This window comes from Lipophrys pholis, assembly GCF_963383615.2.
Source record: "Lipophrys pholis genome assembly, chromosome: 15".
NCBI lineage: Eukaryota > Metazoa > Chordata > Actinopteri > Blenniiformes > Blenniidae > Lipophrys > Lipophrys pholis.
In genome coordinates, this window is record NC_137642.1 from 6,354,420 (window position 1) to 6,371,437 (window position 17,018).

At 41.9% G+C, this 17,018-nt stretch overlaps 1 protein-coding gene across 2 annotated transcripts in view; it reads right to left on the reverse strand.

The window, feature by feature from the left end:
- Positions 1-16,666, reverse strand: part of akt3a (v-akt murine thymoma viral oncogene homolog 3a) — a 43,400-nt gene extending 26,734 nt beyond the window's left edge. Inside the window, exon 1 of one of the 2 annotated variants that reach the window (XM_080481999.1) lies at positions 16,327-16,666. In XM_080481999.1, coding sequence (XP_080338125.1) covers positions 16,327-16,372 — 46 coding nt within the window. In that variant the 5' untranslated portion in view covers positions 16,373-16,666. Of the gene's footprint in view, positions 1-10,535; positions 10,737-16,326 lie in introns of those variants that run through there. The other variant, XM_080482000.1, reaches the window with a different exon arrangement.
- Positions 16,667-17,018: the final 352 nt, after the last annotated feature.

The following is a 17,018-nucleotide window of genomic DNA, read 5'->3' on the forward strand; positions in this document are numbered from 1 at the left end:
AGACATCTTAAGACGAATCCAGGCTCTTCAAAGCCAATCCACTTACAGTGCATTAGTCTCATTACCACATCGGGGATGGACTGGTCTTAGTGTGTGCGTATGCATGAATGCTTTAAATACAGTCACCATCGCTGACGGCACATAAGCGTTGCAGCCCTGTAAAAAGCTCAGAAGGCATTTTTGTCACTTGCATAAGCAGACAAGATAGGAGGGGGGCAAGATTTGAAGAATCAAAGAGTAAAATTCAGTTTGAAGCTGGGGCTGCGGCAGGGTTTAAAGGTTTAGTGCTGGAGTAATTGTACAAGCCTAAGGCTCAGTCTGTGGAATGAGACTACATGGAAGCTGCAGCAGTGTGGAGATGAAGAAGTTGTTAGAAAATGTAGGATTGTGAAAAGGAGAAGCCTGAGCAACAGAATGAAGGTGAGAAAGGAAAAATAGGGCCTCAGTGCTGGGGAAGCTATGACCGTGACAGTGACAGAGAGCCAGGGCAGGGCAGGGCAGCCACAGGACAGCCAGATTGAGTGGAAACCCATGAGAGTATCACCATCCCTTGGGGGCCACTAGGAGATTTCACCCAGCCAGCTGCACACAGCCAGAGCCTCCTGGTAGAGTGCTGGATGCACTCACCCACACATACACACCCATGCAGGCTGCCCTGGTGCCGCTCTGCTCCCCCAGCTGGTACACAAGGAGGTGCTCGCTCAGATACACACACTCACTGGCAAAATACTGCACATTCACGATACAGTCTCCAGACAAAAAAAAAAAAAAAAAGCTGCTTTAAATCTACTGAATTAGCAACAACACCCAATAAACCAAAATAATTCATCTCATTTTTAATTTCTTGAGGATATGTTTTTTGAGATTCTTTTTTCCTCCATAATGCAGCCATCTTCTGCAGTACCACCACAATCCAGTAGATGGTGGTGGCTCCCTGAAGCATGATGATCTACTGCTGTGATGCTGACTGAGCTGCAGAGTGACTGACAGACTCACTGCAGCCAAGACTTCTCTCATCCTAATCCCTCTGAGCGCAGGTGTGTGTGTGTGTGTGTGTGTGTGTGTGTGTGTGTGTGTGTGTGTGTGTGTGTGTGTGTGTGTGTGTGTGTGTGTATTCATTCAGTCATGTTAAGTTTGTACGTATTAGTGAGTTTGTTTGTGTGTTTGTGAGTTGGGGGGGGGGGGGGGGGGGGGGGGGGGGTTCCGCTGTAGGATTACTGCAGAGTTAGTATCTTAGCTCAAGAGCTGCTGCTCAACACCACCTGTGCTACACAGCAATGGGCCTATTTTCCCACCTATGTCACAAAACAGGAGGAAGATGATAGGTAAAAGATAAATGCTGATTTAGTAATGTCATTGAACTACGACCTACATCATCCAGTTCAATAAATGTCCCCATGTGTTTACACATCCAGTTGAATCATACAATGTCTGATTGGTTTGCCAACACTTGAGATCTAGTCTCAAATTTTGTTATTTGAAAGAAAGAAATCCCAGAAAGCAACAAAACCTTTGACACACTGTCACCGTTCACAGCTTTTAGATTCATGCAGACTGAGACCCCATTTGAACAGAAGACATCAAGTCTTTTCTTTCTTTAAAAAAAAAACACACATGCAACACCAAAGAGAAAAAAAACGTAAGAGGCTGCTGAAATTTAGGAAGTGAGAGGAGTTTTCTGCCGTAATGATGTGATTCAAAGGATTTCGGGACGCCCTCTCTGCCCTGCGTTGCAGAGTTTCTGCTCCGTGCTCTTCTGTTTCCACAAGCCTGTCCTGTGAAGGCAGACCATTAGTGGCAGCAGACACACCTGGGCCCAGGATGACCTCTGGTTCTGTATGTAAGGCAGGGTTCAGTCAAAACATTTCTCCTCACACATTACACACTACTGGCCCGTGGCTTTGATTTCTTTTTACTTTTCAATCATCATTATGTATTATCTTGATTTACAGTTTGTTACTGTGTAAGAGCAGGGCTGTAAATGACTGAATAGATAAACCTGAAAAGTGAAATTTTAAAAAAGACACGTCGTAAAAGTATCTTGAGCAAAATATATGACAAGCCATAAGAAGAATATATCCTACAAAAGCAAATGCACCTCCAAAAACCGTAACCTTACTGCAGGAATGTCAATTCATCTCAGTTCATTGGCCTTTAACAAACCCATTTAATCTGAATCAGGGCAGAACAATTAAATCATAGTATAATGACCTATAATTTATTTTCTTTTAATCTAAATACTTCACTTTTGGAGCAAAGAAGTTTGAGTACGCATGACAGAAAGTTTTATATTTTCTTTAGCACGAACCACAAACCCAGAATTTTTTTTTATCGTTTGCTTAAGAGCCTTCGTAAAGCCTGTCACATCTCAAAACGCAGGATCATCACAGCCTGCATGTTTTCACAGATTCGTTCAGTTTACGGTTTAGATCTAACGCTATAATGTAACTCAAAATTTTGGTATATTCAAATACAAGTCCATCTTGATCCAAGTGGTTCTTTAGTTCATGGTCTCAGTTATGTCTGCTAGTCTTACAAAAACAACAAAATCCTCTCGGAACAAATTTGGAAAAATATTTATTTTTCAAAAAAAATTGACAATGTCTTATTTATAATTGTCATCCTCTGCTGGGCCAGTTATGATCCGCTGATGGTAAGTTTGACACCACTGCCGTAAAACAAAATGCTTTTCCTACATTATTACAAAGAAAACTCCTCATTTCTTTTTCTAACTCTTTTAATTTGCCACTCTTGCCCACCTCATTACTCTTCTGGGATTAATAAAGTTTTTTTCTGATTCTGATTATCAACAAAATTAAATACAGCTCAGTGTGATGGTGTGTTTTCTCCTACATAAACACGTATCCACACATCCATCCACCCACACAGAGAATACAACTACTAAGGCGTAAAATGCTATTGAAAACACAAAGACGGATCTGTTTGGATGTTTTCTCGCATGTCAAAAAAGTAAAATACTATCTCAGCTAACCGAAACAAAAAGCCCCTGCATCCAAACACTTGTTATCATTTGAATGTCATGCTGCTTGTCTTCAAAATGCACTGAATCCAATGCGATTTGGAAAGGCATACAGTGCCAATGAGCAGCCGAATCAGATTGCACTGATTTCTAGTATATTGCCTTTCTGGGCTGTGTTGGGCTGCATTGTGTCTTGGCATCCTGATTTTTCTTATTGATTTGACATCACTGAAACCTACTTTAAAAACACTATTGATTGAATTACTTTTATACATTTCTAATTATAAGTAGCACAGGAAATTGCTTTAAACTCCAGTTCACATCATCTCTTAAATACAGCCACACATTTTTTTCTGCAAATTTGTAAAATATCATCCATTTTCAGCTGGCGGAAGCTGTTACCAGCTGTTATTGTGAGTATTGCAATATTAAAGATTTCAGAAAAAAAAGACCTGGTTTAGTTCTTAGATTCATACTGTGCATTAATGATTACACAGAAGGGGGGCCTTTTTATTGATGCTCCCGATTTTAATATAGCATTCATATTAAAATTGGTATTCTGTGTTTTTACCTCATTGGGTGTAAAATCACCCAATCAAACGAACAGAGGGACGCAGCTGGACCAATCAGTCAGTGAGCGAAGCTGTCATCATAAAAAGAAGGGGAGGTTCAGTAGATAGACACAGCTGTCTAACTATTGCCTACAACAGACAGGCAACAAGGGATGTGTGGTTGTGGAGCCCAACCCCGTCCAGTTGAGCAGTGGTGAACAGGTGCAAAGCATTGTGTGTGTGTGTGTGTGTGTGTGTGTGTGTGTGTGTGTGTGTGTGTGTGTGTGTGTGTGTGTGTGTGTGTGTGTGTGTGTGTGTGTGTGTGTGTGTGTGTGTGTGTGTGTGTGTGTGTGTGTGTGTGTAAGTCACCATTATTCCAGAGTGGTTGGCTCTGTATTATTAATTCAGATATGCTAGGCCGTGGCTGTGGGCGGCAGCTGGCATTACGTGTGCATGCGTGTGTCTGTGTGGACAACATGAGACCCCCCGGTTCTTTTGTGAAGCCACAGTACTTTCCCTGAGCAAGTATAGCCTCCCTGTCTACTTGTAAACACACACAAGTCAAGCCCAGCAGGCAAGAGTAAACAATCAAGTATTATATACCCCCAAGTATTGTCACACACACACACACACACACACACACACACACACACACACACACACACACACACACACACACACACACACACACACACACACACACACACACACACACACACACACACACACACACACACACACACACACACACACACACACACACACACACACACACACACACACACACACACACACACACACACACACACACACACACACACACACACACACACACACACTCTCTCTCTCTCTCTCAAAATTTCCATTCATGTGGCGCACTGAAGGGCCGACAGTAAGAGCTCTCCACCTCACTAACTGCTGCTCTCCCCTGTCCCGCCTGGCTACCTGTCTCTCCCTCCACCTGCCCCGCTGTATGCCCATCTGTCCATCAGAGGGAGTTCACACTGGGCATATTTACAGCGATTGACTCACACTTTGGATCATTGTCTCCCTGTTTGTTTGAACAGGCAGGTGAGAGAGATCCCAGCACATACCTACAAATCTGCTGATGATTTGAAGCAGAGGTGGCAATAGTTCACCGCCCTTTCAGTTTTAGTAGAAGTGCAGACACTTGTATGAAAGAAAAGTAGTAGAACTAGCAAGACTTCAACTTCTTTACTTAATTTTTGTAGACTTTGAATGCAAAACAATTGCTTGCTTGTCTTCTTTGAGCATTATGTTGAAACATTTCTCTCAATGAGGACCTTGGATTTCTGTTTTACTTTGACTCTTAGTTTTCCCGGCATCTCTACTTTTTGTCACGTCTCTCAATCTTCTGCTTAGTTGTATCTTTTAATGTAGCATTTGTATTTAGACCCATTGTGTAGCATTGTCTCAATATCGTAGAAATAAACACCTCAAAACAGCAGGAGGAACTTAAAAACTGATGTGGAAAAAGTAATTCCATGCCAGTTAACCTGTGTGTGTGTGTGTGTGTGTGTGTGTGTGTGTGTGTGTGTGTGTGTGTGTGTGTGTGTGTGTGTGTGTGTGTGTCTATCTGAAACCACAGTAAGGTATCCTGAAAGGTTTATAACATGAGGTCATATATACATGTTTGTATTCTAGGGATGCTTGTGACTCGTTGGCTAAACGAATATTTCTTCTTGCAATGTGGCACCAGAAATATTTGTGTTTTATTCATCTAAAATGCACTGCTTTAACTGTGACGCAACCACCACCATTCGTAGGGACTACAGAGCTTTGTGAAAGCAGTCGTCTTCCTCTCAGCAATGCTTCTCAAACATACTTCAGCTGCATTTAAAAGTCTATATTGTTGATCACATTTGTGATTAAAAGTGTCATATAGCTGTTGATGCAATAGTTGGCAATGGATTAATGTTCTGAATCTTGACAGTTTTTTCTGGAAGTTTTTACATTTTAGATTTTAGTTAAAATCAGAGAAGTTAGTGGCCTATTATGTACACTTTATATTTATGAATGGTAAAGCTTTAGTTATTCACAACGTTTTTTAATGAAAAAAAAATTGGGGAAAAAATATCATCCAATTCCCTTTACAAAGATTTGAATCACATTTATTTTGGCGCTTCAGCTGCTAAAAATTCAAAACAACAGCTTATCCAATCACAGCCCAATAAAAGGACTAAATTAGGCCCATGTGACTTTTTTTTTTTTTTTTAAATAAAATGCTGTCTACGATTAGACACTACAACTTTATGAACTACTGTCGAATTTGGACAAACAAATCAGTGTGATGGCAATTAGTGTGTGCTTCCCTGTCTGTCACACTCTGAAGTGACAGACTGCTCTATATGTCAGTTCATCACTGACAAACGCTTCCTCTCCTTCCCCGAGAGCTGGTGTTTGTCACGTTGTAACGTCTGTCTGTCTCGGAGCCTGTTTTTGACAACATGTCCACCTCAGCTGGCCGGCATCAGGCACTCGACACGCAAACAGTTCAAAAGAAACAAAGATGTGCACGTTGTGATCAGTCCAAAAGAAAAAAAACAAAAAAACTTGCATTTGTAGGGAAAAACTGTGGGCGGGTGGGGACTGTTCAAATGAACTCTTTAAACTCAAAGTCAAAACCAAAGTAGGTGACAAATTTTTATAGTAATGACGTTCTCCATTCTGAAATTAAAAGAAATATTTTATATGCTGGAACTGATTTGACGTTCGCTTAAGATGCAGAAGTAAGTCTGGCATCTTTTTATTAGGTATACATTGAAGGGTAAATACAGTCTTCAAGTTTTGCTCGAGCAAGGCACATAATGAGGCCATTCCCACGTCTATTCAAACTCAAGATATTGTGTGTAGAAACACTCAAACCACGGAGCAATATCTGAAAATGGCAGATGTTCGTCCTCTTTTCTTCTGTTTTCCCCCTCCACCTCCTCTCATGCAGCAGTCTGCTGTTGAACCTCATGTTCCAGCCGCTACGCTGGGAGACATCTGCACCTCACTCACTGTTTCTTTCTTTCTTTCCTTTCTGTCTCATCTTTCCTCACTAAATACACACTCATACACACGCAAAGATAGACTTCTTTTCTTGATGACAGATGGCAAGTCAACAATTGTACGGCGTTAGTCTCTCGCAGAACAGACACACACTCCACATGCACACACAAACACAGAAACAAACACCACCTCCTTGTCCTCCTGTCCCTTTGTGCCCCAATCCCCCGTCAGACGCCTTGATTTCTTTCTTACGGTGGAGTGCATGCATTTGAGTGCGTACGTGCACGAGCGTGTCTCTTTACCTTGGTATATTAAGCACTAGTTTAATGAGAGCATAGTGAGGAGCAGGCCCCAGCCAGTGGACCATATGGGGACCATTTAGCCCCTCAGAACGTTGAGCCAAGCCTCGCTGACATGATTACCACCGCCGTCCGCTGCTCTACACCAGTGTCAGATTGGGAATGGGGAATTTTATCATGGGCAGCTAATTAATGACTGGAGATTGGCAACCAGAGACGAAGGAGGAGGAGGAGGAGGAGGAGGGAGGATGAAAAATTCTGTCAGTGTTTGGTCTCTTCTTCCTCTGTTTCAATCAGGCAAACTAACTGAGACACTGAGAAACATGCATGTGCACATACAAAAAATATATCTATGCAAGAACACACACAAAAAGAGCCCTTTTAACATTGTTACATGGTGTGTCATTATTTGTTGAAAGCACAAACGGTGTATCCGTCTAACTGTCGCAAGAAATCATAATCACATTTTATGCATTGCTGTGCGTTGAATGTGCTGTACACAGTGTCCTCACTGTACATCTTTGTGAATGCATCTATTTATTTCGTGGCTCACATTTTCAGTGTGTCTGTGTGGCACAGCAGGCTGAAGCTCATGGATTAGTTAATCCTGTCAGAGACAGATTACAGGTAGGAAGATAAAAATAGACTGATTGTCCCTTTAACCTGACCAATGTGACATCGGCATGCAGCTCAACTATGAAGTCAGGCATAACGAGAGCAATCTCAAACCCCAAGCAGAGAAAGTAGTAAAGAACGGCCCTTTTTTCATTCATGGAAACAAAGTCGTCAAATGTAACGCACCGTTCCCGATAAATCGCTTCACTGTCTCTTTTGATGGCGGCTAGGAGTCGAGGCTGTGGCATCCACTGAACAACACAGGTTACGACAACAACTGCATCTATGTGATATCAATGTCAGTCACCTGTTAGCTGATAATCTATCAAACTTTTCAACCCTACGGGACTCTAAATTCTCAGAATTATACATAAAATAATTAGTAGTAGACTAATTCCATGAAGGTGCACTACAGAGTGCCCCAGGAGATCCTTCCATCCTTCCTGGGGCCAAAAGACTATATAGCGCCTCTTCGTAAATAGTGTTTGTTGTGGTTTTCTGTTCATTTCATTCTTCTGTGCTTATAGTAGTCACTGCTTAGCCCTTTGAATATTTAATATATATACTTATTTAATTTTTATGTGGTCTTATTGATATTTTAACTTCCATTTGTTTATTCTGTGTGCAGCAATGCTGCAAAGAATTTCTATTTTGTATTCTCTTCAATTGTGACTCCAAACCTTATCAAGACACATCTTGATTGAAAGGCCAAAGAGAAAGATAAGGACCCATTGCAGCAGTTAGCAGATTTGGATATTAAAAACTGTTTTAATCTAACTAAACAGTTCATACTCACAAAACTCTTTCCGCAGACATTAGTATATCCTTACACACACAGCCAAATGTAACAACAGTGGTTAACAGACAGCTAAAGCCTTTCCTCCGTTTACCTATTGAACTAGGGAGGCCAATAGTGATGGATGGTCGTCATCATCTGGCAGCAATCAGACAGGATAAGCAATTCAGACACTCTGAATGAAATTTTAAAAGTACCTTAAGTCGCTTCAAACAGTTACTCTCCCCCTGGTCTTCACATGCGCTGCCGAACAGAGTTTACTCTTTGGATGCTTTGAAAATGTATTACGAATGAAGCAACACAGTGCTGCTTTGTGTTGAAGTGGCAGAGTGAAGAGAAGATGTTCCAGATGTTCCAGAGAAACTAAGGCCATCCAGCCGCCTCTGGGGAACAGATGTTGACCACCGTGGACATTGCTGCTGTGTTTTAAACTGCAGGGGCCAAAACATAGAAGGAAAACTATGAAAAGTATCCAACTCAATCTTTATCATTAGCTTAATAAAAACAACTTCAACAGGTTCAAATAACAGTTTATCACAGTCTCAGACCTACACAAGGAATCTTAACCAAACCAGTCAGCTAAACATTTAAGGAAAATCACATTGACATATTGTCTCAACACTCCTTAAACTGTAACGGAAAAAGTAACAAAAAAAAAATCAACTGGGAACTTGTACACTGTTGTCAGCTTGAAAGTCATTTCAACAACATACTATCAGGAACTGTCGTTAGGCCGCTCATCTATAATAAGTGACCAATGCTTTTCCAAAGCTACACCAAACCTCTAAATTGCCTTTCTAATATAAGCTACCAACAAGCATGAATATAAATCATCGTTGTGAATGAACAGAAAGCGGTGATATACTTGGGTCTCTCTCTCCTGCCAGTTAAACATACACTGGCCACCAGGCACTAATCTCTTGGCCTAAATCATCCAAACCAACCCCCACTGTAACCTGCCTCCTCTAATCAGCCCAAAGCCTATTCCAACTAGCCCACAATACCTCAAGATGTTAAACTACACACTATGCCCTTGGTGTAATCTCTGCATTAGCACATTTAAACATAGTCTGACTTCCGCTTTAACTTGTATTGCTTTGTCCAGTGAGGACAGGTTGGCGGCTGACAAGACATCACAAGAGAACACTGTGCACACATCTAATAGCTGTGGAAAAGTGGCCAACAAATACAGGCTATTGAGAAATTTGCAACAAACTAAGAATTCAGAGAAATGCTTAATCTTTCTACAATAACCTCTTTATGACCATTTTAAATCTATTATTCATGCAAATTATCACCGGTATATGAAAAGACTAAGAATTAGGTAAAGTTGATGAACTTGTGATGACAGAAATCCAAATAGTGTGTTTTCTATTGTTGAAAGCACACGCTTGATTTAATTAGCTCTTTATTCCAAACTGCAATAACATCATGCTCTGCTATTTGATTCATTATTACCAGCAGATGACATACAATATGTTTGGCTGAGACTCTGGTTCTAATCACACTTATTACTAATCAAGTAACAGGTGTGATGATGTATAGCGTGTGAAATGTTTTAATGATGCGAAATATTTTTATTGGGTCTTTTCAATTTAGGATTTTGACACAGCTTTGTCCAATGTGGTGATGACGAATATGATTCAATATGTCAAATGAAAGGCAGTCTCTAATAGTGTACATGTATGTGTGACTGTCTACACTATGATCAATGTTTGAGGTCAGCATTTTAATGATCCTGAGCTGCACACTAATCCCATTACTCAACCTCTTCTCCGTTTACCCCATCTCTGCTCCTCTATCCAAGTTCTCCCTCTGCAGTGATCAGCACTCCATTCATTGATTCATTCATTCATTTATCCAAGACGGCCTCACTCTACATTAGTCCATTCACACACCCAGCCATTAATCCATCTGTGTTTGCATGGCTTTCACAAGGATGCCTCACTCACTACTGATCATACTGACTGAGTTTACAGTGCTTCAGGCTATTTAGCTCAGAACAGCACAAACTTATGCAATGTAATGTTTGGTCATAAAGCACTGTACTGGCACATAAGACTTTGTTTTTTCAACTGAGAGGCTGCTCACTGCCCTTCAGTTTCCTCCCGTTGTATTTTCACTAGACTTGCTGCTGCAAGTATCCAAGAAATAAAACAAGAAGTTGATGACCTTTTAAATCCAGTCAACATTTAAATCACATACACGATATGTGAAGTACAAAGTAAAAATGTCATTGTAACATATTTTGACTCAGAAGAAAAATGACACTGTGTTACCTGTCATTTTAAATTTTACTGTCCGTAGCAGCTCATTGCAGGTCTCTCTGAATGACAAGTTGTCTGGCTCTGTCCCACGCAGGCTGTATCTGACTGTCTGTGTCTTTCTTGTGCTGTCCGTCTGTAAGCTCTGCAGACCGGTCTGTCTGTGCTGTGCTGTCAGTCAGTCCGACTGTCTGGCTGACTGCCATTCTCTGCAGTGTAGAGTGAGTCATTCTTAGGACAATGGAGACAGTTTGTAAAGCCACACTGGAGCATACACTTCCTCCGGATGTGCAAGAGGATGCCATTCACAACAAAGCCTGCACTGTCTGTCTGCTACTGCCCTGTATCTGCATGTGAAGCTGAGAAACCGAGGGGATAGAAAGAGGAAGGAGTTCGGGGAGGTGAATCGGCTGAGCAAAAGAGAAGCATAACCAAGGAGAGGACAGAAGAGAAGGAGAGGAGAGGAGCAACACAGTAGACAGTGGCGGCAGCGACTGGTGATTGATATCAGAGATCTGGCACTGCCACCTGATCCAGCCAGCCAGCCTCCAGCAACACTGAACTCACTGAACTCACTGAGCCAAGATGGCTGCCTCACTGCACTGCACTGCACCCAATGAACCCCACAGCACTCTGGTGTATACAGTATAGAACACACAGCTCCCAAAAGGGATTAAACTGTGCAGATAGAGGAAAGAACACTAAAAAGGGACAGGCGTAAAGCTTCTCATTTTAGTTCAATGTCTTATAAGATGGTACATATTAATGTATTTTCATGGAGAGACACTGAATATCAATTGAAATCAGTCTGACTGTCCTCATACTGACAGCGTGTATAGTGTGATTACATTTCTGCATATTATGGAATGTTATGTGGAATAAACACAATATATCAACATGTGGACTGCAGGAGAAGATTGACGGCAAATATAAAATAACTGCATCACAGCATTGGATTACATTAAAGCTGTGCCTGTATAAACATACTCCCTGTCCATTTCTTTTTAAATAATCGTAATTAAATCAAATCATTTATAATATCTTTGATACCAAAATAGATATAAAATAGATAACTGTGTCCGAGAAATATGTTAGTTTATTTCAATTCTGGAAATAGTGGGTGCGCATTTGATTATGGTATTTTGGGAATAAACTTGATAGCAAAAAAAAAAAAAACCTGCAATCAAACCCTTGTGATTCAACCACATAAGCTTCGTGAACTGTAGTATCATTTCCCTAAATCATTCTTTAGGTATGCACAACTTCCCCTTGGCTTATTTGGTTGCTCATCTGTAAATGTCTGAACTCCACTGGGAGAAAAAGACTCATTGATCTAAGACCGTTTCAAAACGAGTCTGTAACAAGACTCTCGCCACTTTGACACAGCTACATCGCTTCTCATTAGTAGCTTTGTAGAAAAACACCTCTGAGGGACACAGACAGTGTCAAAGAAAAGATGATGCTGCTCTTCCTGTCTGTCTCCTTCAGTGTTTCTCTTCCCTTCTGGCCATCTGTTGTGCTGACTGCTGTGTGGGCTGATGCTGGTGGAGGTAACAGTATCCACATCCACAGTGGCTGAGTGTGACCTCGGTGGCCTCACAAGGGTTGACAGAAGGTAAACTCCTGGCTCTGGTGGAAATTAAGCAGGGGAGCCTTCATTTTTTTTCCAAAGGTAAAAGAACACAGCCTTGTGCCGGACATCGACTGAGAGCCCCCCCCCCCCCCGAAAAAATCAAGCGTCCTTCAGAGGCTCCACTACAATATTTGAAACTGTCAAAAGTATTATTGTAACCTTTATCATTAAGAACAGAACAACACATTTCAATACATTCGTTATTTTGGTGTAATTGCAAGTCTGTTGCCTTTTATGTCATACTCTGAAAGATTTATGGGATTTTGTCCGCTGGTCATTGTTTTCTAGGATAAAGATATGATGCAGCCAAATGCGCTTCGCGCTGTGATTCAACCAAAGAAGGAAGGAAATAACTGTCATGGCAGTGGGCAAGTGAGCACTGAGAGGCTCAGTCATCTGAGGACATACTATAGTGTATTTTGTTCCATCGTAATGAATGGCTGCTAGTGGTGGAAAAAAAAAAAAAAGAGTTTATATATAATAAGTTGAGGGGTCCATCAATGTTTCATTACATTCATGCATTTTAATAACCTATCACACCCGTCTTTCTCACCAATTTCTTTGACCGTTTGCTATTACTGCTGTATTGAATATTATAATATGTCTGAAGCTTGAGTTGTTGGACATGATTATAGGAAACGCATACACAAAGCACTACCGGTTACTACTACCTTCTTGTACCAAGAATTTAATCACTGACCATGTGCCATGCACATGAATATTCACCCACTTATTTGAAAGGCTAGTAGCTTGTAAAAGAAAATCTACAGACTCACTGACAAACGCAGCTCCTTCATAAAACATGCAAAGGGAGGCGTCCCCATGAGAACTGGAATCATCACCATCACTAGTATGATGAGCTTTGAAGACGAAAGACTTCTGTTCAATCAATCAGTCCAGTGACTTTTCCATTAGCCAAGCAATTCAGAACAACAATGTCATGGAGTTCTTACAAAAAGCTAAATGTTTTATAGAAGTTGTGTCTTTACGCTACCACAGTGCTGTCCACATGTCATCGGTAGAAAGTATGAAGACTTCAACTGAAACTAGATTCAACCACAAAACAGATTTAGCAACATACAGACAACACTGAATTACCAAGAAGATACACTATGACTCATCTGTGGGACTGTGTGATTTCAGAAAGGAAACAACACACAGAGCGAGCAGGTAGGCAAAAAAAAGTTTTTCTTCGTGATTGGTTTCATTAGAGACCTCCAGGCACCTACAGGGATGTCCTTTTAATGCAAAGATCTATTATGTTTTCTCTCAGTTCTCTTCTATTTCAACAGTCTCTAATCTTCCACTCGTTCTTTTAGTCTGTCTGAATCCATCCATCAAAACAAAGCAATGTGTTGGGATAGGAAAGAAAGTACATGACATTCCAGACAATGAAAACACAACTAGATTCATTCAGATTTGCACAAAAGCTTGTGTGTGCATGTTTCTATTAAATTATTATTCTCATCTTTCTCAGAATCTTTTGCTGCTTCTGTCAGAAAAGCAGTTTAATGACTAAGACTGCAGTCTTTGCTGTATCACGACCTGGACAGTGAGTCAGCACTCTGACCCTGCTGCTCCCCACACAAACAGATACAAAGATTTAGCATATGATGCAGACAAGCAATCATATTTCTCACACAAACAAACACCCATGCTTCCGCCCCTAACCTCTATCCCTCTGTCTCTCTCTCTCTCTCTCATTCCGACAAACGCTGGTATCGCTGCGTCGTGACTGGGGGCGATGTGTTCCTCTTAATATGCACAGACGACTGTCTGAGGATCACACTGGCATGCTGGCATACACAAAGATTCCCCCACTCCACTTCAGCAACACAGACTGATTATTTGTCTGTGTTTTTCACACAGTGAGAGACAAAGAGCTCCCGCTCCATATTGTTACAAGTACTGTGTCGTCAAGTTTGTCTGCTGTGCCATAAAGGTGAGCCGACATTACCCAGAAAACTTCTGTCTGTTATGTGTCCATGTCACTTCCTGTCCCAACAGTTTCTGTGATACATTCCTACACACCATCACATAGTCTAGAGTAGGGTTGTTCGGTGTACCGGTACTGTATTGGTATCGGGGTACTGACGCCTTTAAAACGATACTATACTGGGCCCGGCTGGTACCGGTATCTTTTTTTTTTTTTACGTCGCGGTGGAGCGTCACTGTGTTGTAATTTGCACCGAGGAGAGTCGTCAGTCTCTCTGTGGTGGAAGTGTCGGCGGGCTGGTTTGCTTTCTGACTTGTTTTGGATGTTTTGGACAATCGAAAGTGCGTAACAGCGCTCCGGTTTCTTTTCTTTTATTCTTTTTTTTTTTGCACTCCGGTTTCTCTGAGACGGGGTGCGCGAGCGCTCCCACGCTCCGACCAGAGATCCAACTGAATAAGCGCTTCATACTCGACCTACACAACTTCAAAATAAAAGTCAAACAACGGATTTTCAAAACAATCTTCTCCCCAACCGAGCTTGTACTTTGAAAAGAATACTGGGTGCGCATGCGCAAATGACATGGCGTTTGCGTCAATGTGAGAGTGCGCATGTGTAACTGACTCAAACGACCCGTGGAAACTCCGTAAAAAGAAATAGAGTGCATCACTAACACACAGACAGACAGACAGACAGACAGACAGACAGACAGACAGACAGACAGACAGAGAGAGAGAGAGAGAGACTGCTTATACAGCCACAAGGCCGTAACTTGTAGAAAAAACAGGTGCTAGAAGTGCTATATGGAAGTACTTTGGCTTCAAAACAAATGAGCACGGTGTCTCCATCAACACCGAAGCACCACTGTGCAAACGGTGTTTGAGAACATGTCTGGCCAAGGGTGGAAACACTACTAACCTGGCTAAACACCTGAAGGACAAGCACCCAGACCTACATAAGGAGTTCAAAGAACAACGGGTAATAACTTATATACCCATGAAAAAATAGCTCTGGAAAAAAATGTAAGCCATTATAAATATTAGTATCATAAATATAATATAATAAATAATATAAAAGAATATAATATGAAAATATTTTATTTTAGCCATTTAATATTATAAAGATTACTGCACAGTAACATACCATTTAAAGGCATTGGTCCTACTTAAGACAGGCTGTATCTAATGACATTTTTTCTGTTCTCATATTATTTGGAAAAGTATCGAAAGTAACGAACTACATGGTGGAATCGGTATCGATACCAAAATGTTGGTATCGTGACAACACTAGTCTAGAGTATGATGCTCATTGGCCTGAAACTCTGGAAATCCCCCTTGTTCTACCCTCGAGGCTTTCTCTCTGAAAGAAACACACATTTACACATTGGTCAAATGTGCCTGGAGGAATCAGCACCAGCACACACATACAGGCACATCAAACTATGTTTTGTTACAACGAACATATGAAGTCCTCAAGTGTCATCAGAAATAGTGTGCATCAACATTTTGGTTCCCGGTATTCGGCCTGGCCCACTCACAAGTGACTTTTCACCTGTTGCAGCAACCATTCAATGTGCAAAAGTGTGAGAACAGAGAAGTACTATATTTGCTCCATGGTCTTCAGCTATTTTACAACATTTCCCCATTTCTCATTCATTTGGTTGTAAACAGGATGTGGTGTCAGAGCCCCCCCCTCCCATCCTTCATCCTCACATCATATGACTTTCTGTGACACAAGTGAGGGTTTTCTAACAATTTCTACCCACATAAAATACAATTACATTCAACAACTCCTCAGAGAGACCGAACGAACTTGATTTCGCAGACAAGTAGAATGGGATGAAAAAAAAAAAACCTCCATGCATGCATAAACAAACACACACACACGTACATACACACACACACACACACACGTACATACCTATGCACACCGTTTTGTCAGACTCAGTTCGACTGAGGCACATAGAGGCTTAGCAAACACACAGCCATCCAAGCTTATAAAAAAGAGACACATCATGCACTGCCAGATATACACATGTACAGCCACTTTGGATGACCTGACATCCATGTGATCACTCACACACCCACAATCGCGAACACACACACATCCTCCAGCCGGCACATGTGAACAGGCACGGCCAGGCCCTCAGTCTAGACAAGGAGCAAAAAGAGAGGAGAAAAGGAAACAGAGACACAGAGGAGGGCAGTGTTACAAGAAGAAGAGGTACTGGATGTTCTTACCCCGTTTCTGGAGCCATCCCTCTCTAACGATGGTGACATCGCTCATGGTTCCTTCACGCCGAGTCTGATGCCGCTACACGCCTGCTCCACAGAGAGAGAGAGGGAGGAGGGGAGGAGAGGAGGAGAGGAGAGAAAGAGAGGGAGAGGAGGAGGAGGGGGGGGGGGGGGGGTCGGCTCTCCCAGCCTCCGCGTCACTCTCCCTCCCTTCCTTTCCCGTTCACCCTCTTGTTCGCGCAGCCTCTCTCAGACGCGCGCACACACACGCAAACACGCGGTCTGTACGTCTACGTGTGTGTGTGTCTTTTTGCTTCCTGTTGTGGCTTATCTCCCTCTCTGCCTCCCTCCCTTCGTCTTCTTCTTCTCCCCCTCCTTCTCCACCTCCTCCTCTTCTCCTCTCGTTCCCTCTCCAGACCTTCCTCCTCACCAGCAGTGACTCAGCCTGGAAGGAAGTGAAAGGAGAAAAAAAAACATAATAATAATAAAAAAAAAAGAAAGCATGGATTTATTTTTCTCCTCCACTGCCGGTCTGTCTCTCACCCCCTTGTCCTTTTCACAATACCTTACACAAAACCAATTTATATTGTGGACAAATGCTTCCTCTGGGCCCACCAGCCTACCCCCACCCAGTTCCTCTTTCTATTGCCCAAACTCTTTTTGATAAACAGGATGAATTATTGCAGAGCTCTTGACGA